Below are 25,016 nucleotides of genomic sequence, written 5' to 3'. Positions count from 1 at the left end.
AAAACTGGTATGACCTCTGCATCCTTGTATATCAAGGATCACCAGACTTAGTGTTGCAGTTTGGAAGAATTAACAAAAGGGACAGTGTTCTGTCTTCTCGCTGAAGCAACCATTCAACTGCTGCTGCACCAGTATCCAAAAGATTCAGTACTATTTATCTCTTGCTACACACAAACCTAGTCTTCATGAGGGGCCCCAGAACCTTTGCCTAAAAGGGATTCTGCCTTGGTAAAATAGAAACTGTTCTCTAGATCATGTATGCAGACAATCCAAAGAGACCCTTTGAGCAGCCTTTCACCAGTGCAATAAACCAGCAGTTGTCCCATGACTTCAGAGAAACTGTCCACATGACATGCATACTAAACTTATTGTCTTTGCCAATGGATTTTCCAACAACCCACCAATATACTTACTATTAACCCCCTCCTTTAAACAGGAAAGGGGTTGTTTTCCCCCAAAAACTCTAAGCATGAAGTGGCAGAATGGTTTCTTATGGCTCAGACTTTAAAAAGATGACACAAGTAATGAAGTCTTACAGTTCTTCCAGATGTCTGAAAGCATTAATTCCATCCCTATAACAAAATGCACCACTGCAGTAGATTAACAGGGGATGCATAAGTCAACAGAACTAAAATCTGGGCAATACTGCAAAATGCACCATACATTAAATGTAGTTAAGGCATCAGATTGAGGGGTAAGAGGTCAATGTAGTCTGGCTTAAAGTTGGAAAATTGGTAGTATGATTAAGTCGGAATGCAAAAGTATGTTCTCAACTTGAGTAAAGCGATGCAGATCCCAATTCAGGGAATGTTCAGATGTTTTGTTGTTTTCTGCTCTGTTTAGGTATGTTTCAGAAAAAGCCTCACCATCTTGCATCTGACCTTGTCCTATAGCCCTGTTCTATTCCTTTGCTATTTTCCACTGGTAGCTTCATGTACAGTATGGCACGGATACTGTCCATACACTAACAAGTATCTAGTATTAAAGGCCACCCTGTACATTTTATTTCTGAAGAACCTGACTTTGTATGTCTGCTTTGGATCTTCCATCTTGGCTGGGTTCTGCAGTTACCCAACAGGTAATCTTAACTTCTATAGAATTACTGGTATCAAGCTATGGAAGCCAGTATGCATGTTAACACCCTACACACTGACTTAACATTATGCAGATCCTCTTGTCCAAGTGTAGTCCTGCAGACCCATTGAAGATTCATGGTGTTTCAGACATTACTAGTCTTAACATTTTTGCATTTTGTGCATTAAGGAACTGAAGCATTTCTTTTCTCCTAAGTGAGTGCTGTTCAAAATTTTGCTGTAATTATATGCACAGTACTTGAGTAGTTTTTCAAGCATCTGTGCAATAACAAAGTGACATGCACTGCTGAAGCCTGCAGCATTGTGCTATTTTGTTAGAATGCATAGATGTAATGTGATCCTATCTCGCCTACATTCTCTGTAGATGGGTTCGGAGCCGACCCTCCGCTCAGACTCTGCCTCTATACAATAGAACGCAGTCTCTTATTGGCTGAGTTACCTCATCCCAGGATGCACCACTACTACTTCCCCAGATCTCATTTGCCGCTTCTCTAGCATAGACGTGGTCTCTGACTTGGCTGAGCTAAGTACCTCTTAGTGGCATATTTTTCCTGTCAAATTTTCTTCAAAAACTGACCCAAAAGCTGTTTTAACAGCTACTTGTTGTTGTGTGATTGTGTATTCACAATTTTTGTGGTAAAATTTATATTTTCTGGCAAGATTTCCGTTTAGTCAGTGGGGCCTTGCCCTATCCTGCGCTTTTGTTAGAGTTGGTAGTTTGTGTAGTTTTTTTTTTGGTGTACTCTTAAGTTTAGACTGTTTTAACCATGTCGAAGGAACATAGGCCATCAGGATTCAAAAAATGTTCGAAATGCAATTACAAAATGTCCATTACGGACTACCATTCCTTGTGTTTATTGTTTGGGCCCAAAGAACCTCCAGGAATCCTGTAGGGTTTGCCACGCTTTTTCCTCTCGCGTGCCCCAAGAGGAAAAAATAAGTTGATTTTGAAAGGGCTTATTACCCCTTTCCCTATCTTCCCCTTCGAGGAAGAAAGTTTTTGGCTCCGACCAGCCTGTCTGATCCGGCAGCAAAAAAGTCAAGGCAGGCTTCTCCGTCGGCTCCACTGACTTCGGAGCCGAGGGCAGAATGATCTGCCTCTGTCTCCAGCCTAGACTCCTCTGGCTCCCGAGTCGAGAGCTCTGGTGTCGAGGAGAGTCATCTCCATCGGCTCCACTGCCTTCGGAGCCGATGAGGGTTGCCCGCTCAGACTCTTCCCCTTCAGTGCCGAAGTCCCCATCGGCTCCGAGGGAAATTGCAGTGGTAATGGAATCTCCCTCTGTGCCGATACTTCCATTCGGAGCCGGTCTTTCAGAGCCGGTGGAGAAGTCTACTCGGACCCGGTCGGTCTCTTCTCGGTCGTCGGATGTCTGATTCGGATGTAGACAGGGTGCTTCAAAGGCTTTTTTCAGTCTCCGGTCTTTCAAAAGTTGGTCTCTGCTCCAGCCCAGTCTGCTCCGGAGCCGGTTTCCCACCTTGCTATCTCTGTTCATCCTCCAACAGCCTCTGTGCCATTGGAGTCTGTGTTGGTGGAGGTTGTCGGGTCGGTTCCGACCCTAACTCCAACTCTGCCCTTCGGGTCTGGGTTCGGTACACAGACCTCCTCTGTCAGCCCCAGGGGGGACGCTTCGGGACCGATCCTTTCGGTTCCGAGCCTCCCTCTTGGTGCGTCTGCGGCTGGAGTTCTGACTGCTGTTTGTGGCCTTGGGGGTTGAACCATCCCAGGACTCTGGGGGTCCCACCTTCAAGGCCTTGAGGAGTGCCTTGGCCAAATCCTCTCTGGCCACTTCTACCATCTCACCACCTTCCCTTGGCACTGAGACTGGCTCTTTTGCAATCCCCCTGTCTCACGACAGCGGAGCCCTTGGGCCTGAGGTTACCCCCATTGGGGTTCCCTTCTTCCTGGAGGTCCCTCCGAAACGTCTTCGGAGGAACCTCCGAGGAAGACCGTGCAAGAGGAAGCACGTAGACTCCCCTGATGAGTCTCTCACCTCTGATACTGACTTTGATGCGGTAGGGTCGTCCTCGGATGATGTATCCTTTGCGGACATCTTGGAAATCCTCAAGCAACGAGGCGACTGGCAGTCCAAACCCCCTTCTGCTGAAGTCTGTGTTCCTCAAGGCCTTCGGGGCTCAGCCCCTCCGCCTCCTGGGTGTCTCCACCCTTCAATGAGCTTCTGGATTTGATCTCTCTAAGGGCGTGGGAACACCCGGACTCTGAACTGGTGCCAGCTTGCCCCAATAAATTCCTTTCGGCACCCCCTGATAAGGACTTTCTTTCCAAAGGTGTGGCTGTAGATGCCTTGGTGGTGGCATCTGCCACCCAGCAAGATGTGGCAGAGGCTTCAACGTCCGTCCATCCTCCTAACGAGTCCAGGAGCATGGATTGGTACGGGAAGCACACCCTTACTTCAGCAACCTTTACATTAAGGTCTCTGAACTACCTGACTCATTTCACGAGACTGCAGAGGGATCTGGTCAAGGAGCATTTGGATACCCTCTCCAGTAACTTACCCGAGCAGTTAGCCCAGACGGTTAACTCCCAGTTGGCTACCCTGTCCTCATTATCCAACTCGTCCATGAGGCTCATTTCGTATGCAGCCAAAGGAGCGAGCAGAGCGGCGGGCACAGGGATTGCTCTACAAAGACCAGCCTGGCTACGCCTGTGTCACTTTGCGGAGGCCTTTAAGTCTTCCTTTGCCGACGCCCCCTTCAATGGGTCCTCTCTGTTTGGACCCAAGGTAAAGGACACTTTGACTTGCTGCGAACAGGAGGGTAAGACTTTAACTGCCGTAGGGGCCCGGTTTTCCACTCCCTTCAGACCTTATCCCAAGGCTCGAAGAGGAGGGAAAATGTGGTTCCGTAAGTCTCAAAAGCCTTACTCGTCGCAGCAGAGCGGTTCCCCTTCTAGAGGCAGAGGGGGAAACTTTTCAGGGAGACGCCGTCCCAGAGGTGGCAGAGGCCACCGCAACACTGGAGACCGTGAGTCCTTTCGTGGCTCCTCCTCCTTCCAGCATCCCTGAAGGAGTGCCTGACTGTGCAGCTCCGGAGCCAGTCGGGGGTCGTTTTTCGAGGCACCTAAAGGCCTGGGAAAGTATCACTCAGGACCAATGGGTGCTCCGAATCATCGCCAGAGGTTACACCATTCCCTTCTTTCAACCCCCCCACCATCCCAAAGAATCCCGGACCCGCCACCCAGTCAACTGGATCTGGCAGCCAGCGAAATTTCAAAGCTGCTTCAAGAGTCATCCAACCTGTCCCCGCAGACCAGGCCGGATCAGGGACTTGCTCAAGATTCTTTTTGGTACCAAAAAAGCCCGGGGACTTTGAGGCCCATTTGGATCTCAGCAGGTTAAACCGATCAGTGAAAAAGTCCAAATTCCAGATGGTCACCTTGCAATCCATTCTCCCACTTTTGGAGAAGGGTGTTTGGATGTGCTCCATAGATCTCAGACTCCTATTATCACATTCTGATAGATCAGGCGTCAAGGAGACACTTACGCTTCAGCCTAGCTCACCTGAGAAGTCTAGGATTCCAGGTGTTTCCATACCTAGACTGGCTCCTAACTGCCACCTCCAGGCATCTACTCTTAAAAACTCTAGCAGCCACTATCTCCCTAGGCAACTCCTTAGGAATCACCTTCAATTGGACAAAATCCGTATTGCTGCCATCACAGCATATTCTGTTTATTGGTGCAGAAATAGACTCGTGCAGAAATACTCGAGGCAGATGCGAGTCTATCTTCCTGTGGAAAGAATAGCAACACTGCAGTCTCAGGTTCGGGTGTTACTCCTCAGACGTCGCGCTCCAGCGAGAATGGTCCGTTGGGTTCCGTGTCAGCCACCATTCTTCTCGTCCCCTTGGCAAGGTTGCATATGAGGATACTCCAGTGGCTCCTCAGCCCAGTGGTCTTAAGACCTTCCCCTCAGTCACCACATACGATCACAGAGACGTGCAAACAGGATCTTCGTTGGTGGCTTCTTTCCTCCAACCTGGATCAGGGGCGACCCTTCGTTCCCCCATCCCCCTCTGCCACGTTGACTACGGACACCTCCCAGACAGAGTGGGGGGACATTATCTGGACAGGGTCAGTCCAAGGCACGTGGCACTCCGAGTTCTCCACATCAATATCCTGGAAATAAGAGAGGTGCTTTTGCAGTTGCAAGCACTGCACGATCACCTCCCCCAGGGTACGATTGCCATTCAGTCCAACAACATGCCGGTAGTCTGGTACTTGAACAAGCAAGGAGGGACCTGGTCTTACCCCCTTTGCAGAGAGGCCATGATGGTATGGGATTGGGCGATTGCTACCAAACGTTTTCTAGTGGCAACACACATTCCGGGGAGATCCAATGTGATAGCCGACAGACTGAGCAGGACTATTCTCTCCCCTCACGAATGGTCCTTGAACGACAGAGTGGTGACAGATTTTCAAGAGATGGGGAGCTCCATGTTGCGATCTTTTCGCAACTCCCCTCAACGCAAAATGCCAGCAGTTCTTCTCTCACCAGTTCTGGGGGAGATTCCCAAGGATGCTCTGGTCCAAGCTTGGCCCCCTGGTCTGCTATGCGCCTTTCCACCAGTTCCTATTCTCCCCAAGGTGATTCAAAAGGCGATTCGCTTGGAAAGAAAAATGATTCTAATCGCCGCATACTGGCCTCGACAAGTCTGGTTCCCCTTTCTTCACAAATATGCATTGGAGGGTCCCTGGTTCCTGGACCAAGTTCCGGACCTCGACGCATCAGTCAGGACAGCTCCATCAGTCCCTTCATTCATTGAGGCTAGCAGCTTGGCTTCTCCTCTTCAGGCAATAGTCAGGAGCCATTCTTTTGACCCTGAAGTCATGCATATTTTGTCCTCGGCCCACGACTTCTACTAAAAAGATGTATAGCAGTAAATGGAAGAGGTTTGCAATTTGGGCCCAACTCCGAGGGTTAGACCCTATGACAGCCTCTGTCAGAGGTTCTGAAGTTTTTAACTTCCCTGTTCAACCAGGGTTGTTCGGTGTCTACCATCAAAGTTCAATTGGCGGCTATTTCCAATTTTCACGAGAGCGTAGAACCACCTTTAATGAGCAACAAGTTGTGTAAAGCCTTTATTAAAGGAGCTTGGTTTCTACGGCCCCCTATATCTCATCCCGCCCCACTGTGGGACGTGCATTAACCGCACCCCCCCTTTGAGCCGGCAGCAACCTGTGACTTAAAATTTCTTTCTTGGAAGACTGCCCTTCTAGTTGCTATCACATCAGCTAGGCGAGTTTCAGAACTTCAAGCCTTGTCACACCACCATACCTGGTATTTCACAAGGATAGAGCATCTCTTAGACCAAACCCATCCTTTATACCAAAGGTTTGTTCTAACTTTTGTTTGCAACAATCACTGGAGTTAACGTTTTTTTTCCCTACGTATTCAAACAGAGCTGAGTATACCTTTCACAGCTTAGATGTACACAGACAATTACGTTTCTATTTGGATAGGACACACCAAGCACGAAAAACAGATAAACTGTGTCCTTTTCGGACAGTAAATTGGGCAAAGCTGTCATGAAAGTCACTATTGCCAAATGGATCGGACTGTATCACTCGTATTTCTCATTTCAAATAAAGAGCTTACAGTTCCAGTGAAAGCTCATTCTACCAGGGCTATGGCCACCTCGGCAGCCTTTCATTCCAAGCTCTATTAATGACATCTATGCGGCTGCTACGTGGTCGTCTTTACACACCTTTATTTCTCATTACAAATTGGATGTGGCATCTAGGGGTCGAGCTTCCTTCGGTTCCACGGTTCTCCGGACAGTTTTCCAGTGAGCCACCCAGGAATTAGGTGCTAGGGACGCTGTCCCATCTGTAGAGAATGTAGGCAAGATAGGATCACATTACATCTTTTAGTTATGTACTTTAGATGTATGGGATCCATCTCGCCTACATTCCTAATAACCCACCCTCCTTCCCCCTGCCTTGTAGGCCAGAAGAGACCGGACGATCCAAATTCAATCGTTTCCTCTCTTGAAACACCTGGCAATGTTATAACAGTCTGTGTGCACGTGTGCAGACAAACAAGATCTGGGGAAGCAGTAGTGGTGCATCATGGGATATGAGGTAACTCAGCCAATAAGACTGCGTTCTATTGTATAGCAGCAGAGTCGGAGCAGAGGGTCAGCTCCAAACCCATCTGTAGAGAATGTAGGCGAGATGGATCCCATACATCTAAAGTTATGGTAAGTACATAACTAAAAGTTTAAGTTCATTTTGCCACCAGCTTGAGTGCCTGCATGCGATTCCAGGAGCAAATTGAATTAGCACTTTTAGCTGTTTGACCTACTGTTCTGAAGGAAACTCTTGTCCCTTCCCGAAGGCCTTCACTTTGTACGTTGTGGTGGTTGCCTTGGAAGTTAACCATGTTTATTCCTAAGTTTGCCCCTCAGTGGTCTTCATTTTTCTAGCCAACATGGCAACTCATTTTAGCTGGCCTTTAGGGAGCAGGCAGTTGGTGCACTACTAGTGTCTGCTTAAAGAATGCTGTGGTTCCAACACCTTAATGTTTGCAGAGAATTGCTACTGGTAAACCTTAATTTGCCAAAGACCCTTTAAGGCTGCATTCAGCCTGTCGTGGGGAAGTCCCCATCATTTAAACAGGCCGTTTACCATAGAGGGCTTGTAACCCAGGACAGCTCAGTTTTCAGCTGAGCAATGTATTCCATGGTTGTTTCAGATACAATACTAAATGTAAACAGTATTGCTTAAGTATCTGCTGAATGTTAAAACAGGCTGAATCAACAACTACCTAGGCACCTGCATTCTGCTAAACTGAATATTGCAACAGTGGTCTGGATGTGTACTGTATGTAGTTCTTGCACAACTGTACTTGATGCTTTCAGCCAGTTAATCTGGAGGCAGTCTCTAGTCTGTAATGCTGCATGACTGTTACTGGGTATCTGATTAACAAGGATCGTAAAAGATTTAATTTATGCTTGCTAGAAGTCTTAAAATTACTTTGTGCATTTAATTTTATTTAGGGTGTATTTCTTGGCACTGGGACTAAATTCATGCACAAAGATTCAGGTTGGGACTTGATCCAAGTGAGCGTTGCAGGGTAACTTGAGCTTTTCCATTACACTGGAGATATAAGGCAGACTAATTTGGTAGGAGGCAGCTTTAAGGATTGCAAGTTGTCTGACATGGGTGGGATATGTGAGGGAGCAAGAGCACCTGAAAAAGGTTCTATACAGAGGGTCACCACTGTCTGGGAACAAAATCAAGCAGTTGATCCAAATATAACTTCTTTTTTATTAAAGACCAAAAGGATTAAGACTTGTATGGCTTCTGTACAGCATACTGGAGCATATTCTGTGGGTGCAAGAATGTTTCTGGTGAAATTTGTGTTTTGACTTTGAAATTCCATTGACATTTCCTTTTGTTTCAAGACTGATTTTCTGCCTTGTGTACAGGGAAGGAGCCATGTTTGATATTCACCAACAGACGGGACATTCGTAAGATTGGTCTTGAGAGGAATGAGTATACTCAGATGGTTGAGCAGCTGCGAAATACTGTAGCTTTGGATGCAGATATCACTGCTCAGAAACTTTTCTGGGCTGACTTGGGACAGAAAGCAATCTTTTGGTAAGTGATTTTAAACACCTTCAGTAACTGAAATGTACAGATGTCTAATGTGGTGTAATATGTGGCACATTTTGAGGCATTTGCATTTAGAGGCTTGAACTTGTATCTATAATGGTGCAATTCAGACGGATGCAGGAAGATGTAGGATTTTTTCTGGTAGTTGTGTACAGATCTGTGGCAGTGTGGTGTCGGCAGCTTAAACCCAGATCAAAAACCAAAACAGTTTATGGCAATCCAATGTACACTCTAATCTGTATAAACCCCGACTGGATTATTTACCTGTGCTACACTTAAGCATCAGTACTTCCCATAAAGTATGTTCTAAAACTTTGGCATTAGACTCCACACTTAACCTTGCATGGTTAAGTTTAGCCTGTACTGAACATTTGAGTGGAACTTATTTAAACAGTGTACTACAGGCACTTGTTTTAGTTCCTTGAATAAGGCTTCTGCCATCTCAAGTGTATTGGTTTATTTTATGCCATGTTTGAGCTAGATTTTTCAGTTTGATACTCATTTTGTAGCCATTTTTTGTTTTGGCAGGAAAATGCTATTTCTGCATAGTATTGTGCTGTTGCAGAATACTAATGTGGTTGGTGGGGACTCCTGCACGCCACTTCTGTGGCTGATTCCAAAGATTTGTATTCATGTAAGTTGTCGGGAGTTGAATTTATTTCTGTGGCACTGGTAGAATCTACTCCCCTTGTATACCTAATCGTGGGATGATTTAACTTCATGGCCAGAGGCACCTAGCCATTCTGGCACTAATGAAGGCGACCACATTTATGGTTGTGGCAAATCCATTGCTGTTCAGAGGCTGGCTTTCATTAGTGTCTGCCCCTATACCCTTGCAAGCTGGTCTGTTTTTTTTGTTTCTTTCCCAAGCTACTACACTTGAGTTGGTCTGAGGGTTGGTGTCATGTTGCATCACCTTCTCAAACCTGCATGACTGCAGTCTAATGCTAGTCTGTATTGGGGCAACAGGTGTGCCCCACCAGCACATCACTCCTTCCTGTAAAGGAGTACTTGTGCCTTGAGTGCTCCAGCAGGTGTCTAAGCCACTAACTGAACTCTAGTGTCTCAGCTTGTTAGGCTTTCTCAGCATGTACATGGTAAATTATTGGATGACCATGAGCTGGCTTAATTTGAAGCTCATTCAAGTCTGTTCATTTGAAGCCAGCCCTTCCCCTTTCAGGCTAAGCAGTCTGTTCCATATGTGATCTTTTGGTAAAATGTGGAGGATAGCTTAGTTTCACCCTTCATGAGTAGAACCTACTTTTGACCATCCTTTACCAGCTTAATTGGATGTGGCAAGATAGCATGCTGTAAGTGTTCAGCATTTGTAATTGAACACTGGTCTACATGTGAAAGCTGGAGGAGAAGTCAGTCTCTGCAAGGTGGATTGAGCACCAGACAGGATATTGGTGTAATGTTCAAAAGCTTGTTTCAAGTATGTCAGTGCCAAGTTTTAAAACCTTTACAGACCAGGAACATGCTTCCAAGTTGTGAATTAACTATATATTTGTTTTATAGTGGTTCTGTGGACAGGCGTGAAGAAGTGAGCAGCTATTCTAAAATCGTTCATGAAGATGTTCATATTCCAGTGGGAATTGCAGTGGACTGGATCTACAAAAACATCTACTGGACAGATCAGGGCCTGAAAACCCTCTCTGTATCTACTTTTAATGGACAGAGAAGGACTGTCCTTTTTAAAGACTATATGAGGGAGCCAGCTTCAGTAGTGGTGGATCCAGTGTTTGGGTAATTCATTTTGTTTCTAGCTTGGAGCCTAAAGCATGTAGCAAACATTAAATTGTAGATGTTAAACTTGTGATGTGTGTTATCTTCTAGTGTTATAGATATTAGTTTGTGGCATAGAAAGACTTGTGGTGCAAATGTTAAATGCTTGGGACAGAGTTCTGGTTTTAAATTGTATAGCGGTTAAAGTTAATGACTGTGATAAAGGATCTTTCCTTTGGTTTGATCTAGGTGTAACCTATCTATCTGGTTAAAATATTTCCTTGACTACACTTTATTGTGGGACTTTGAGTAGATAGATATTTGCATTTTGATGCAACAATAACTTGGAATAAGTCAAATTTGTTCCACAGTCCCAAGGCTTTATTAATTTGATCAGTGGTGTAGGTGGGCTCTGCCCAGTGTGGGTTGGGGTTACCAAATTACATGCAGTTTGGCATACATGTGGCATTTTGCAGACCTACCTTAGGTTTGCAGGCTTGTTGCAAGTGTCCCACTCGCACTATCCTGAAATGTCACTGGTTAGCAATCCGACTACCGGGGTTCACAACGCAAAGACACAGAGGTCCAAAACCGAAGCTTCTAAGCCAGTCGCTGGTTCGCCGGTACTCAGTGAGGTGCTTTCGCAGCCCCTGATATCCACTACTTTTAAGTCGCTGGCCTCTACAGAGACCCATTCGGAGTCTGGTATGCTGCGAGATTGAGTATTGAGCCCACAGATGTCTCTCCCTTGGGTGTATCTGGAGCCGCTGAGCAGGCACTGGCTTCTGAGGGTGATTTCAGACCTCAACATTTCTGTATTAAACTGCCAGCGTCAAAAACATCTGTCTAAACAGACTCATGAGCCATGTGCTCAGACCCCTATGCCTAAAAAACAGATAAAAGTCTGAGGACTAAATTACTTTATCAGGGGTTTCCAACCCCCCCCCTGCTAAGAGGCCTAGGCAAGCTACTAATTATGAATCTTCAGGTCAGGTTTCCATTTCTTTGGATTCCTCTTCTGATCAAGAATTTTCTATTCCACCCTATGAGGATTCTGATGCAGAGGAATCCATCCCATCTCCTCCTGAGGATTTCTCTTTTGGAGAGACTTTGCATACTTTGGAACATTTTCATTGTGAGAGTCAGGACTTCGAATCAAGAGGCTTAGGGATTTACTTCAGCATAGGCCCTTGGCAATACCTCCTGTATTAGACATTGATGTTTTCAGAATCAAGCGTGGCTCCTGATTCCCTACCTCTGGCTCCTAGTAAGCCAGATATTACAGGGTTTCTGACTCCCACAAACTTCTATTCAAAAATCCTACTGCTGATCCTTTTGACTATTTTACAGGGTCCCAAGGGTGTAAAGGCCTCTACAGCTAAATATCCTACCCCCTCTGATAGAGATTCCAGGGCGCTGGATAGATGGGGAAAAGGTTTATACGTCTGCAACCTTGGCAATCGGGGCCTTAACTGCCAGTTTTATATGCTTAAATATCAACAGCATGTTATGGGCTTACTGAAACAGAAAATGATTTCTAATTTGTGTGGAAAATAGTTGCAGGAATTATTGCTTTCAGCAGAACAAGTTGGAAAGCATACTTTGCAATGTGGTTTTGATTCCTTGGAGGCCTCTTGCAGGGCTGCCATAACTGGATCTGTGATTAGAAGGCATGCCTCGTGCAAGGAGCAAAATCTGCCTGATCATGTTAAAGCTAAATTGTTGGATGCCCCTTTGCAGCATGATACTTAAGGCAGAAGAGATTTTAAAGAATGGAAGGCAAAGCTGAATCTAAAACTAAGATTTCTTGCAAGTGCAGCCACCCAGGTTAAGTAGGCACTGGCCTAGTAAAAATTGGTCCTTTCCTGTATCCAGCAGAGACACTCAAAGAAAATCCAGACTCTCTCAAAACTGCTCTAGATACCAATCACAGGGTTCTTACAGGTCAAAGCAATGGGGTGCCTCCACCTCCAAATCTGGGGGATGCCTCCACCTCCAAATCTGGGGGAAACAAAGCACAGCCCTACAGTAAGCAGTCTCAATGACTTTCCTCTACCTTCACCAAGCACTTGGCTTTTGGCAGCCCCCTTGGGGGGAAAACTAGCACTTCATGCACAAAATTTGCAGTTAATTTCCCAGGACAAGTGGGTATTAAACATAGTATCTCAGGGGTACAGATTTCATGTCCATACTTTGCCAATTCCAAATGGATGGCCAGATCTGCCAAGAAATCAGTGGGCAGAGGCACAAAAGTTATGTCCCTTATGGATATGGGGACTATTCAACCAGTACCAGGAAAGGACCAGGCTTAGACTTTTCCTGGTACCCAGAAAAGATAATGCATGGCGTCCAATATTGGACTATTTTTGAACATGTTCCTGGGCATTTCAAAATTTAAAATGCTGACTTTGCCTGCCTGTGCTGGACAGGAATGCTTGGTTAGTGACTCCTTGAGGCATACCTGCATAGCCCAATAAATAAGGGAATCGTACGGAAGATACCTCCTGCTTCAAGGCAGGTTTTTTGCATTACCAATTCTCGGCACTGCCCTTTGGCTTACCTACTGCGCCCAGGGTCTTTAACGTACCTGGCACCAGTAATTGCATTCTGCAGACAAAAGCATACAGATGTAGCCTTATCTGGATGACTGTCTCATTCAAGCAGAGGGCAAGGACACTTCAACATCTGGCATTTGTAAAAAGGCTTCTAACATGCCTAGGGTACACAAACTAAAAAATCCCAACTGGTACCCTCAAACTACAGTCCTGGGTGCAAGCTTGAATACAACTGCCCAGATGGCTTACCTTATGCCAGACAAAGGCAACTGACAACATACTTAAAACAAATGGCAACAAAAACCCAGTTATCTGCAAGACAAATGCTGCAGGCTTTGATGTTCGTGGCATCCTGCATTCTACTAATTCCATATGTGAGATTGCATATGAGAACTTCAATGATACCTAAAAAGCTTATGGGGTCAACATAATCAGTCTAGAAACAATGATTCCTCTCATTCCCTGCCTACAACAGGAGTTTCTATGGTGGGCAGAGACATGTCACCAAAACAAGGGACAGTCATTCACTCTACCTCCTGGGCAGAGACATGTCACCAAAACAAGGGACAGTCATTCACTCTACCTCCTGGGCAGAGACATGTCACCAAAACAAGGGACAGTCATTCACTCTACCTCCTGGGCAGAGACATGTCACCAAAACAAGGGACAGTCATTCACTCTACCTCCTGCCACCCATACCCTAACTACAGACTCGTCCGATTATGCTTGGGGGGGCCCACCTGGCAGAGATGCATTCAGGGCAAATGGAGCCCAAAACAAATGCATCTGCATATCAACCAGAAAGATTCTAGCTGTTCAGAATGCTCTGACAGCCTTCAAGGACTTGCTCCATCCAGGGCAACTACTGATAAAGACGGACTACACCACTTGTGATGAGCAGGGGGATTCCTACTCCCCTTTGCAGACTAGCCATTGCGTTGTGGAATACAGCTTTGACTTGCCAGTTACATCTTCAAGCTCAGTTTGCCAGGAAAGCAAAATACTCTGGCAGATGACCTAAGCAGAAATGTTATGGACCTGCTCAAATGGAAACTAGATCCACAAATCTTCAGCATGTTAACACAAATGGGGGAGCCCAGAGCCCAGACATAGATCTATTTGCCTCTTCCCCAAAATTATCACAGAAAAGCTTGGAAAGTGGATGCCCTATCCTTTTTCCATCTATGCTTTCTCCCTCTGCCTCTTAACTCCAAGGTCTTACTAAGTCACAGGAAAAAACAAAAATGATCCTAGTTGCTCTGGAATGGCCTCGCCAGCACTGGTACCCAATTCCAAGGAATATGTCTCAACTTCCTCCTTGGTACTTGCCTCAAATACCTAATCTGCTGTCTCAGCAGAACAATCAAATTCTGCACACAGCTCCAAACTCTCAATCTTGCAGCATGGCTGATCATTTAATTATTGAAACGCCTCTCAGTAAATCTGTGATGGATGTAATTTTGGAAGCCAGAAGGCCTAGTACTAGAAAATCTTATGCTGAGAAATCCAAGAGATTCTGTGCTTGGAACCAAGCACAAGGAACACACAGCAAGCAAAGCCCAATATTCCTCGATTTTGCAATTTGACTGCTTGACAAGGGCTTACCTTTTTATTCAATAAAAATCCATGCCTCTGACATCTTGGCTCATTAAAACAGAGCCCTTCCCTCTTTTCTCATCCTCTGCTTAAACGGTGTCTTAGGGGGGGCTAAAAATTTAAGACCTCCCAGATCATCACCAGCTCCTGCATGTGACCTCAATTTTTGTGCTGGAAAAACTCCCCCTGCCTCCTTTTGAACCAGCAGCTACTGCGGATATAACATTTCTATCTTGGAAAACAGCTTTTCTCGGCAGTCACTTCAGCAAGAAGGGTTTCAGAACTACAGGCTCTCATGGCTGTGGAGCCTTTTATTGCATTTTACCTGGACAGGGTGTCCCTCAGGACCAATCCTTTTATGCCTAAGGTGGTATCCAGTGTGGCTCTTAACCAGACAGTTCACCTGCCAACACTTTATCCAAATCTGCAGTACAAGGGGGAGCAGATTTTGCGTTCATTAGATGTACAGACAACTAAGATTCTACTTAAACAGGACCAAATCTCCAAGTCTGAGCAACTACTGGTAGCATTTGCTGCAGGGTCAGTGGGGAAGGCCATTTCAAAGCAGACTATTTCTAAGTGGATAAGCCACTGCATTCGTTTCTGCTACTTGCACCATGGTAAACCTGTGCCCAAGGGGATCAGGTCACATTCCACCAGGGCTGCCTCTACCTCGGCATTCCTTAAAGGGGTTCCAACCAAAGACATTTTAGAGGCTGCTACTTGGAACTCTGTTCACACCTTCACAAAGCATCTTTTGCTTCTTCTCCAAATCCAGGGCAGGCTTTGCCACTGCAGTTCTGCAGGGCCTTGTAGCGACTCCTAAGGCTATTTAGTTCCATCCTCCCATCCATAGCTTTGGGATTCTACCCAAATGTAATGACTGCAGCAGTGAAACACAAAACCTAGTACAGTTGTGTACACTTACCATAAATGTAGATGTTGGTGTATTCACTGTTGCATTCTGGGTTACCCACCCACTATCCCCCTTTTCTATAGCTTTTCTTTCCTTCACTATATACTAAAGCCTTTGTGGTGTATTTGCTTTTAGATGAAGGTAAAGTTTGTTGCTAAGTGCATTTATATATTTCTATTTATATGTGTGTGTATATATATATATATATATATATATATATATATATATGTGTGTGTATATAAATAGAAATACATATAAATACACTTTTAGCAACCAATCTAAAAGCAAATACACCACAAAGTCTAGTATATAGTGAAGGAAAGTAAAGTTATAGAAAAAAGGGGGATAGTGGATGGGTAACCCAGACTGCAACAGTAAATATACCATCTACATTTATGGTAAGTGTACACAACTGTACAATCTGTCACCTGCAACTTTATTCTCTGTTTAGGGCTCTGGCGCTTTATCCATAATCCCTTCCATGCTGTGGTACCTCTAAACTTTGAAACTCAGACTGAGATCTGGGCTCAGTGCTGTTAATTTTCCTCCAATTTTTGGGGGATTGGGTAGCTTCATTTAGCTTTGCCCCAAACTAGTGTAGCTGGGTATACCTTTCCCACCTTGTTTCCTTTTCATATATGGGTCTACACTTTTAAATGGCCCATATGTTGACCTCTGAAACCATAAAAGGTTGACATGTTACATGTGCTGTATGAACCTTGTATGCAATTTTCACATCTTTTGAAGGGCAACACCACCCCCTGTTAATTGTGTACAAACTCCAGTCAGTCCCCGGGGAAAGGGAATAGTCTGTACCTGAGGATTCAGTCTCATCTGTTGACCAAATGTCTGAAATGGCTGTCGTGTGGTGTGTGTGTGTGGTGTGTGTGTGTGGTGTGTGTGTGTGGTGTGTGTGTGTGGTGTGTGTGTGTGGTGTGTGTGTGTGGTGTGTGTGTGTGGTGTGTGTGTGTGTGTGTGTGTGTGTGTGTGTGTGTGTGTGTGTGTGTGGTGTGTGTGTGTGTGTGTGTGTGTGTGTGTGTGTGTGTGTGTGTGTGTGTGTGTGTGTGTGTGTGTGTGTGTGTGTGTGTGTGGTGTGTGTGTGTGTGTGTGTGGTGTGTGTGTGGTGGGTGTGTGTGTGGTGGGTGTGTGTGTGGTGGGTGTGTGTGTGGTGGGTGTGGTGTCCTGTATTGCAGGAGGGATTGGGTCTTTGGTAATCCAGGAGCCTGTCTGAAGCAGCCAGACGAGAAGCAGAAGTTTGAGGACCCAGATCCAGCTGGACACTTTCTCTGTACCTGACACTCTAGTGATGGACTTGGCACCCCCAGTGACCCTTGTTTCTACTGTCCAGCTTTTGGAAATCGTGGTCAGGGAGCAGTTTCCCATGGGATGTCCTTGTCGGTGCAGATAGCATGGTCTGCTTCAACTGACCATATCCCTTACCTGCTCTACTCTAGCATCGGATATCTTGGAGGTGAGAAGCTGGGGTCTGTGCCTATGCTAGATTCCACAGCTGTCTGCAGTGTTTTTTCCAGTGCCAAAGCACCTAGTGATTGTGTTTTGTATCTGCCTTTGAGCAGAGTTGGATGGGATCATTAGTTTCCTCTTTTGGGTTCTTTGGCTCTTTGGCTCCCAGGGCATCCCTTGGTGCTGGTTTCAGCTTTTTGATGCCTTCAAAAAGGTTCTCAAACTCTAGGGGGGAGCTCTGTTCCACCATGAACCCCTCTTTATTTGGTCCCTTCACATCCTATTCAGCAGGGACAGGGAGTTTAGTCTCGTGGACATTTACCAGGCAAGTTACTTTTTCTTTGAAGCGGTCCCCAACACCCCCAGCATGTAGGAGCTTAGGAAACTGGCTCGTAAAAACATCTGGATTCCTCTCTGGTCCTGCACTGTTAACTGGCTTTAAGGATTGGGCCAAGATCCATAGGAAAACTTATTTGGATGCATCCTAGAGTTGAAATGAGGGATTGATCCACCAATTCCTCATTGGATGAGTCTTTATTCCTTGAGGCTTTTGGGGCATAGCCCATCATGAGTAGTCTTTCTGATCTCTTAGGTGTGGTCTGCACCATAGAAAGAACCACAGATGCCATGCAAAGTCTGAACCCCTGTTTTAGGGATAGGTGTCATTGGAGCAATTATCCTACCATAGATGCAGGTATGACTTCAGCAACCATAGGGAGTGTAGGACTTTGGGAGAGGTTCAGGATGCAGGCTTGTGCATAGAATTATCTAGCTTACCTGACCAAGATTTCCTTGGCAAAGTCTCAGACATCCCTCTGGTACCTTGCCTGACATCCAGGAGTCAAGTTGATTTGCAACTGACAATGTTGACAGATGGGACTACGGAGTAATCTGATGCAGCATGTGGCAGTTCACCAGCATTTCTGTACATCACATACTCCTGAAGGTTTCTTATTTCTGTGGAGAGCTTCAAGGTAGTATTACATTTCCTATTCTGTGGGTCCACCCTCTTGACCTAGGATCAAAGAACTGCTCACTACAAGTGAACAGTATAGCAAAACTATGCTACAGCAATCAGATTTTCTACCCACAGAGGATTTTCTCCTGAAACTGTGTGAAGTCCCAGGATTTCTCAGTTTCAGGAGACCCTCTCCAAGGGTGATGGGGACCACCATTAACAGATGTCTCATCCATTGAAGACAACCTGTAGAATTGAGGGCTATGAGGGTGTATTCAGGCCCTACTGACTTGCATATTAAACCAGCGTCATCTTAAAGGCCTAAAACTCTAACCATGCCTAGAAACCTGACACCCAGAACACATGGTCAGGCCTCTATACCTCAAGAGCAAATGAGAATGAAGGATCTTATTGCCACCCTACCCCCTCTGAGACCTAGGACCGAGTTTGCTTATGATGCTTCTGACCAGGATTCTGAAACTTCTGTTTCCTCTGACCAGGATTTACCCTTGTCTACCTACTGAGAATTCTGATGCTGAGACTATTCCCTCTGCCCACCACCCTAGATGATTTCTCTTTTGGTTAAACCTTGCCTACTCTGAGCTTGGGGAAAGTCAGGATGCCTCTGATTTTAAAAAGAGGCTTGGATTTCATACTCCTGCCCCAGCACAGGCCTTTGGCTATACCTCCTGTACTGGACATTGATGCCTTTTCAGAATCCAGCATGGCCCCTGACTCTCCCTCCTGCTTCCAGAAAACCTGATGGATATTACAGGGCTCCCGACTAGAGTTCCTTTTCAACAATCCTACTGCGGATCCTGAAACAATTTCACAGGGACCCAAGGGCATTAAAGCTGCTACTGCCAAAAATTCTACCCCCTCTGATAGAATCCATGGTGCTGAATAGATGGGGTAAGAAGGTATACACTTCTGCAACTTTGGCCATTAGGGCCTTGAATTGCAACTTTGGCCATTAGGGCCTTGAATTGCAACTTTGGCCATTAGGGCCTTGAATTGCAACTTTGGCCATTAGGGCCTTGAATTGCAACTTTGGCCATTAGGGCCTTGAATTGCAACTTTGGCCATTAGGGCCTTGAATTGCAACTTTGGCCATTAGGGCCTTGAATTGCAACTTTGGCCATTAGGGCCTTGAATTGCAACTTTGGCCATTAGGGCCTTGAATTGCAACTTTGGCCATTAGGGCCTTGAATTGCAACTTTGGCCATTAGGGCCTTGAATTGCAACTTTGGCCATTAGGGCCTTGAATTGCAACTTTGGCCATTAGGGCCTTGAATTGCAACTTTGGCCATTAGGGCCTTGAATTGCCAGTTTCATATGTTAAATTATCAGCTACATATTATAGGATTGCTTGGCTTAAGGAGCAATCCTTGCCAGATCAAGTTAAAGTGAAATTAGTGGATGCTCCCTTGAATCAGGGCCACCTGTTTGGCAACAAGGCAGAAGTTCTCTTAAAAGAAAAGAAAAAGCTAAATCTATGCAAATTAAGACTCAAGTACAACCGTCAAGATTTAGTAGTCATTGGCCTTCTAAAAATTGGTCCTTTCCTGACTCTTCCAGACCTTCAGTCCAAACCCACATCCAGCAGAGCGCCTAGGCTTCAGTCCCAGGGGACGCACAGGACTAAGCAGTGGGGGGGTCTCCACTTCCAAATTTGGGAGTAATAAAACACCTCCTTATAGTAAACTGTCTCAGTACTTCCAAGCACTTCTCAACTGCCCCTTTGGGGGTAAAGATTGCACTTCATGCAAAGAAATGGGGACTCATTACCCAGGATAAATAGCTTTTAAATGTCCCAAGGATACAGATTTCACGTCCCCACGTTACAATCTCAGTGGTTGGCCAGATCTACCTCTAAAGCAGTGGGCAGACACCCAAAAGCATGTACTCCCTCAAGCATGAGGGCTATTCATTTGGCACCAGAAGAGAAAAAGGGACAATTTTCTACTCAAGATTTTTCCTGGTACCCAGAAAGGACGATTCATGGTGTCCTATCCTGGACCTGCCTACTCTTCTTGATTCCAAAATTCAAGATGCTGACTCTTCATTTGCTTCCAATGCTAAGAAAGATGCCTGGTTGGCAACACTAAATTTTAAGGGAAGCATACCTGCACATCCCAATTGGGGAATCTTGCAGAAGATACCCATGCTCAAATTTTAAGGGAAGCATACCTGCACATCCCAATTGGGGAATCTTGCAGAAGATACCCATGCTCCAGTGCAGGCTACACGCATTATCAGTTCTCTGCACTGCCCTTTTGCTTATCTACTGCGTTCAGGGTATTCACAAAGTGCCTAGCTCCAGTTATTGCATTTTGCAGGCAAAGAAATATTCAAATATACCAATTCAAGCAGAAAACCAGGACATACTTTTGAATCCTCTGGCTTTTGTACAGAGGGTGCTAACTTGTCTGGGGTACACCATAAACGAAAAATCACACCTGGTACCCTGTCAACTAATTATATTCCTGGGAGCAAGCTTTAATACAACTTCCCAGATGGCTTTCCTCGCATCAGAAAAATTCACTTGGCAAATGCTACAAGCCTTGGGGTTCTTGGCCTCCTGCATTCTTATAATTCCATATGCAAGACTGCATATGAGGAAACTACACTGGTATCTAAAAAGCCTATGGTGTCAACATTCTCAGGATCTAGAAGCAATAATTCCTATCCTTCCTTGTCTACACCTAGAGTTCCTTTGGTGGGCAGAGGCCTGCCACCAAAACAAGAGACTACCATTCACCCTTCCTCCTGCCACCCAAACCCTAACAGACGCATCAGACTGTGTACAGAGGGGCGCACCTCACAGAAGTGCATTCAGGGCAAATGGAACCCAATTCAAATGCACGTTCACATCAAGTCATAAATGCTAGCTGTACAGAATGCTCAGACAGCCTTCAAGGACTGCATTCTTCCAAGACAATTAATGGTAGACTGGCAACATCACTTATGTGGTACATAAATAAGCGGGGGTACACATTCTTAATCCCTCTGAAGACTAGCCATTGCATTGTGGAACAGCCTTGAGCTACCAAGTAAATCTAAAAGCTCAATTTCTGCCAAGAAAATTTAAATACACTGGCAGATGGACTAAGCAGAACACTCATGGACCTACAAGAGTAGAAACTGGCACACAGGATTTTCAACCTGATCACAAGCAAATGGGGGAGCCCAGATATAGACCTTTCCCTCCCCAAGAACTATCAATTGGAAAAATGTTGTGCAAGGACTCCCCACAGACTAGCTTGGAAAGTGGATGCTCTGTCCTTCAGCTGGAAAAACCTGTCAGTTTATGCCTTTTCTCCTCTGCTCTCCGAAGTACCACTAAAGGTCAAACAAGACAAACCAAGGATTTTGATTGCACCAGCCTCCATGCCAACACTGGTACCCCCTCCTGTGCAGTTGCTGTTGGCTGCATAGCACCTGCCTTAGACTCCTACCCTGCTGTCTCAGCAGGAGAACCAGAACACTGAACCTAGCAGCCTGGCTAATTACCTAAGCTCCCATTTACCATCTCTCAGTAAACCAGTGATGTATGTCACTTTAGTGGCAGGGAGGCCTAGTACTAGAAAATCTTATGCTGAAAAGAAGATTCTTTGCCTGGAACAAATCTCGAGGGATGAGCACAGCAGTACCCAATTTACCTGAGATTGTACAATACTTAACTGAGATGCTTCACAAGGGCCTGTCTTTTTTTTTTCCTCAAATTCACGCCTCCGCCATTTCAGCTCATAACACAGAACCTCCCATCTTCTCTCCCACTGCTCAAGCAGTTCCTCAGAGGGTCCAAAAATTAAGACCACCCAGGAGAGCTCCAACTCCAGCCTGAGACCTTAAACTTTGTATTGGAGAAACCCACCCTTTCTCCTTTCAAGCCAGCTGCTACTGCATATTTAAAATTCCTTTCTTGCTAAGCCACTTCCCTTTTAGCAAGAAAGGTATCTGCATTACAGGCCCTTAATGGCACTGGAGCCTTTCATCTTTCATGTAGACAGGGTGTCCCTCGGGACCAATCCCATTTTCATACCAAAGGTGGTATCCAGTGTGGCCTTTAAATCAGTCCATTTATTTGCCTACCTTCTATCCTAATCTAGGGAACAAAGGGGAACTGATGCTGCACTCCTTAGATGTGCACAGGCCACTTACTTGGCCAGGTCTAAACCTGGAAGGATATCTGAACTGCTGGTGGCATTTGCTGCAGGGACAGAGGGGAAGACTTATTTCAAAACGAACCCTCTCCAAATGGATAGGCCATTGCATTGGCTTATGTTGTAAGCACCATGGAAAGCCTATCCCACAGGGTTTCAGATCCCACTCAACCAGGGCTGCATGTACCTCTAAAGCCTCTGAGGATGTACCTACCAGGGACATCCTAGAAGCTGCAACCTGGAGTTCTTTCTCCAAGCATTACCATTTGCCAATTTTCTCTAAATCCATAGCTGGCTTTGCCACTGCAGTTTTGTAGGGCCTTGTAGCTGGTTCTAATGCTATCCAAATTCCTCCCATCCTTATCTACCCAAATGTAATGCAACAGTGAAACACGAACTTAGTACAGTTGTCTACACTTACCATAAATGTAGACTGTGTATTCACTGTTGCAGTCCTGGTTACCCTCCCTTCAGCCCCCTGACTTCGTTTGGCTATACTTCTCTCCTTTTCAATGCTTAAAAGCTTTTTGGTGTGTTTGCTTTTTTGTTTGAGGTATAACCTTGTATATTTATAGATTCAATTGCTTCCCATTAGGGGGCACGACATCTGGGGCAAGAAACTGATGACATCGGCTGCATGTTTTATACCCCTGACATCACGGAAGACTGCAACTGATGCAGGACCCAAGACTTTGTTAATCAGGCCGACCTAAGGGCTTACTTGCAAGCAGAAATTCAAATGTAATGACTGCAACAGTGAATACTCAACATCTACATTTATGGTAAGTGTACACAACTGTACTTTTTTCACCACAGCCCTCTATGTTCACAAAGTGCATGGCAGTGATTGCAGTACATTTCAGGCAGTATGGGTTCAGGATCTTTCCATAGTTGGCTGACAGGCTCATCGCTAAAGGGATTTACTTATTTGAACTGGGGACTCCTTGCGTCAGCTGTGTCGCCAACTAGGTATTATGGTAAGTGTGAAATCCCAACTGATAATGGCCCAGATGAAATTTGGGTGCCATCTAGATACTGTTAAAATTGCCAAACTTCAGGTGGCCCAAGCAGAGCTGTTTATTGGGGTTGATGACTGCTTTAACTCTGGTGCCTCATGGTGGGTTTAGCATGAGTGCTGTGGTGGACTTCAACCCATGCAGTTTCCAGTTGAGCAGTATGCAGCCTTCCCCACAGCTCTTTTGGTTGTCCATCTTTCCACCCTTCAGCACCACAGTGACTGCAGATCCCTTCCTTCTGGGGTGGGGGCATATTTTTGAGCTCTGTCTAGGGCATATGGACACTGTCTGCATCCAGACTTCCCATTTAATATAATGGAGGTGAGGGCAGTTTCATTAGAACTGCAGGCCTTTCAGGACTCTTCCCAGGGATGCATAGTCTCAAGACTGCTGATGTGTTTCAGTAAGGAGGGCTGTTTATGTAGACAAGCCGTGAGGGTGTGGCAGTGGGACATGTCTTACTGTTTTTCTAGTGGCAGTACAGATACCAGGCAAATCCATTATTTTAGTATACAGATTCAGCAGATCCAGTCTCCTGCCTCAAGTAATCACTGAACCAGTGGCTAGAGATCTTAAGCTGCTGGGGCCAGCCTTACTGTGATCTTTGACTCGACACCAGATGCAGCAAGAGTTATGCATTTACCGTAATGCTTGATCCAAGCCTTCCATGTCAGCCTTTCACCATTTGTCCCTCTCCGCTGACTTTAGACCTGACCAGAGCCTTGTCTTTACTGCACTTTGTAATGTGCTCTGGCCTCTTGTCTTTTTTCCATTTTGGAAGTACAGGTATGTCTGGCATGGCAGGCACTCTGACCTACTGTAGGAAGGGAGGACCCTTGGCCTTGCATCTGTGTCCAAAGTTGCTAATGTCTGATCAGATGCAGTAGTTGAGGCTTATTAAAAACTTGGATCAAAGTACATAACTTCTATTCCCTTCTTTCATGGGCAGTTGGTAAAGCTTGTCCTACACCACAGCTGGTCATATGATCCCAATGCCCGTAGCAATTTTAGAGTTCAGTCATATGTAACTTGCAAGCATGTACACCATATTGATGATCATCGTGCATACAGCTGCAGTCTTCACATTTGGGTTATCCTGCTGTCAGGCGGGTTCTTGGTCTGCCGAATTCCAAAGTCTAGGTCCGGCAGTCTTCACATTTGGGTTATCCTGCTGTCAGGCGGGTTCTTGGTCTGCCGAATTCCAAAGTCTAGGTCCGGCATCGGTTGTAGTCACTTTTTCCCAGACGTCAGTGCGGCAGGGGTATAAGAGGCAGCAGACTCCGTTCAGTCTTTCGTGCCGCGCGGTGCCTGAAGCAGAAGTAGTTCACAAGTGCTGGTCGGCCAGCTCCTGAGATTTACGAAGAGTATTTCAGCCGAAGTCATCTTTAAAGTTAGGTACCCCGTTGGGGAAACTTTTCTTGCCTCAGACCGATGTCAAAGTTAATTGCATTTCTTGTGGGAAGCAAATACCGCATAAGGATTTTCACTCTTACTGTATACCTTGCCTAGGGCCAGACCACGACGTCTTGGCCTGCCGTTTTTGTGCTAGGTTTAACAAGCGCACTAAGCGCCGGGCGGAGTTCACCCTTCATTATTTTGGCAAAATTTATCATGTAGTCTGATACACAGATGCCAGTTTTAGGCAAAAAACGCAAGGATAAAGGCAGACATCCGAGGCCTGCATCGAGTACTGAGATCACGCTAAGGCAGACTACCGGTTCTCAGTGAGGTGCCTACGCAGCCCCTGACTACCGATGAAATTATTTTACCGGCTACTTCAGTACCTGAGGTCGCAGGTTCCTCTGTCTCCATTCCCCCTGCAGATAGACGCTACTCTTGGCGGAGAAACAAAGTTTAGCGAGGCCTGCCATTTCTGAAGGCGTTTTCAAGCC

At 45.7% G+C, this 25,016-nt stretch overlaps 1 protein-coding gene across 2 annotated transcripts in view; it reads left to right on the top strand.

The window, feature by feature from the left end:
- VLDLR (very low density lipoprotein receptor) overlaps nucleotides 1–25,016 on the top strand; it is a 348,579-nt gene that overhangs the window by 193,272 nt on the left and 130,291 nt on the right. For both annotated transcript variants that reach the window (XM_044080659.1, XM_044080658.1), the window contains exons 10-11: nucleotides 8,542–8,713; nucleotides 10,247–10,474. In XM_044080659.1, coding sequence (XP_043936594.1) covers nucleotides 8,542–8,713; nucleotides 10,247–10,474 — 400 coding nt within the window. The remainder of the gene's footprint in view (nucleotides 1–8,541; nucleotides 8,714–10,246; nucleotides 10,475–25,016) is intronic.

This window comes from Protopterus annectens, chromosome 8.part0, assembly GCF_019279795.1.
Source record: "Protopterus annectens isolate FY-2018-M chromosome 8.part0, PAN1.0, whole genome shotgun sequence".
In the NCBI taxonomy this organism is placed as follows: Eukaryota; Metazoa; Chordata; order Ceratodontiformes; family Protopteridae; genus Protopterus; species Protopterus annectens.
Note: the sequence above shows the minus strand (reverse complement) of the source record. Positions and strands in the feature narration are given on the sequence as shown.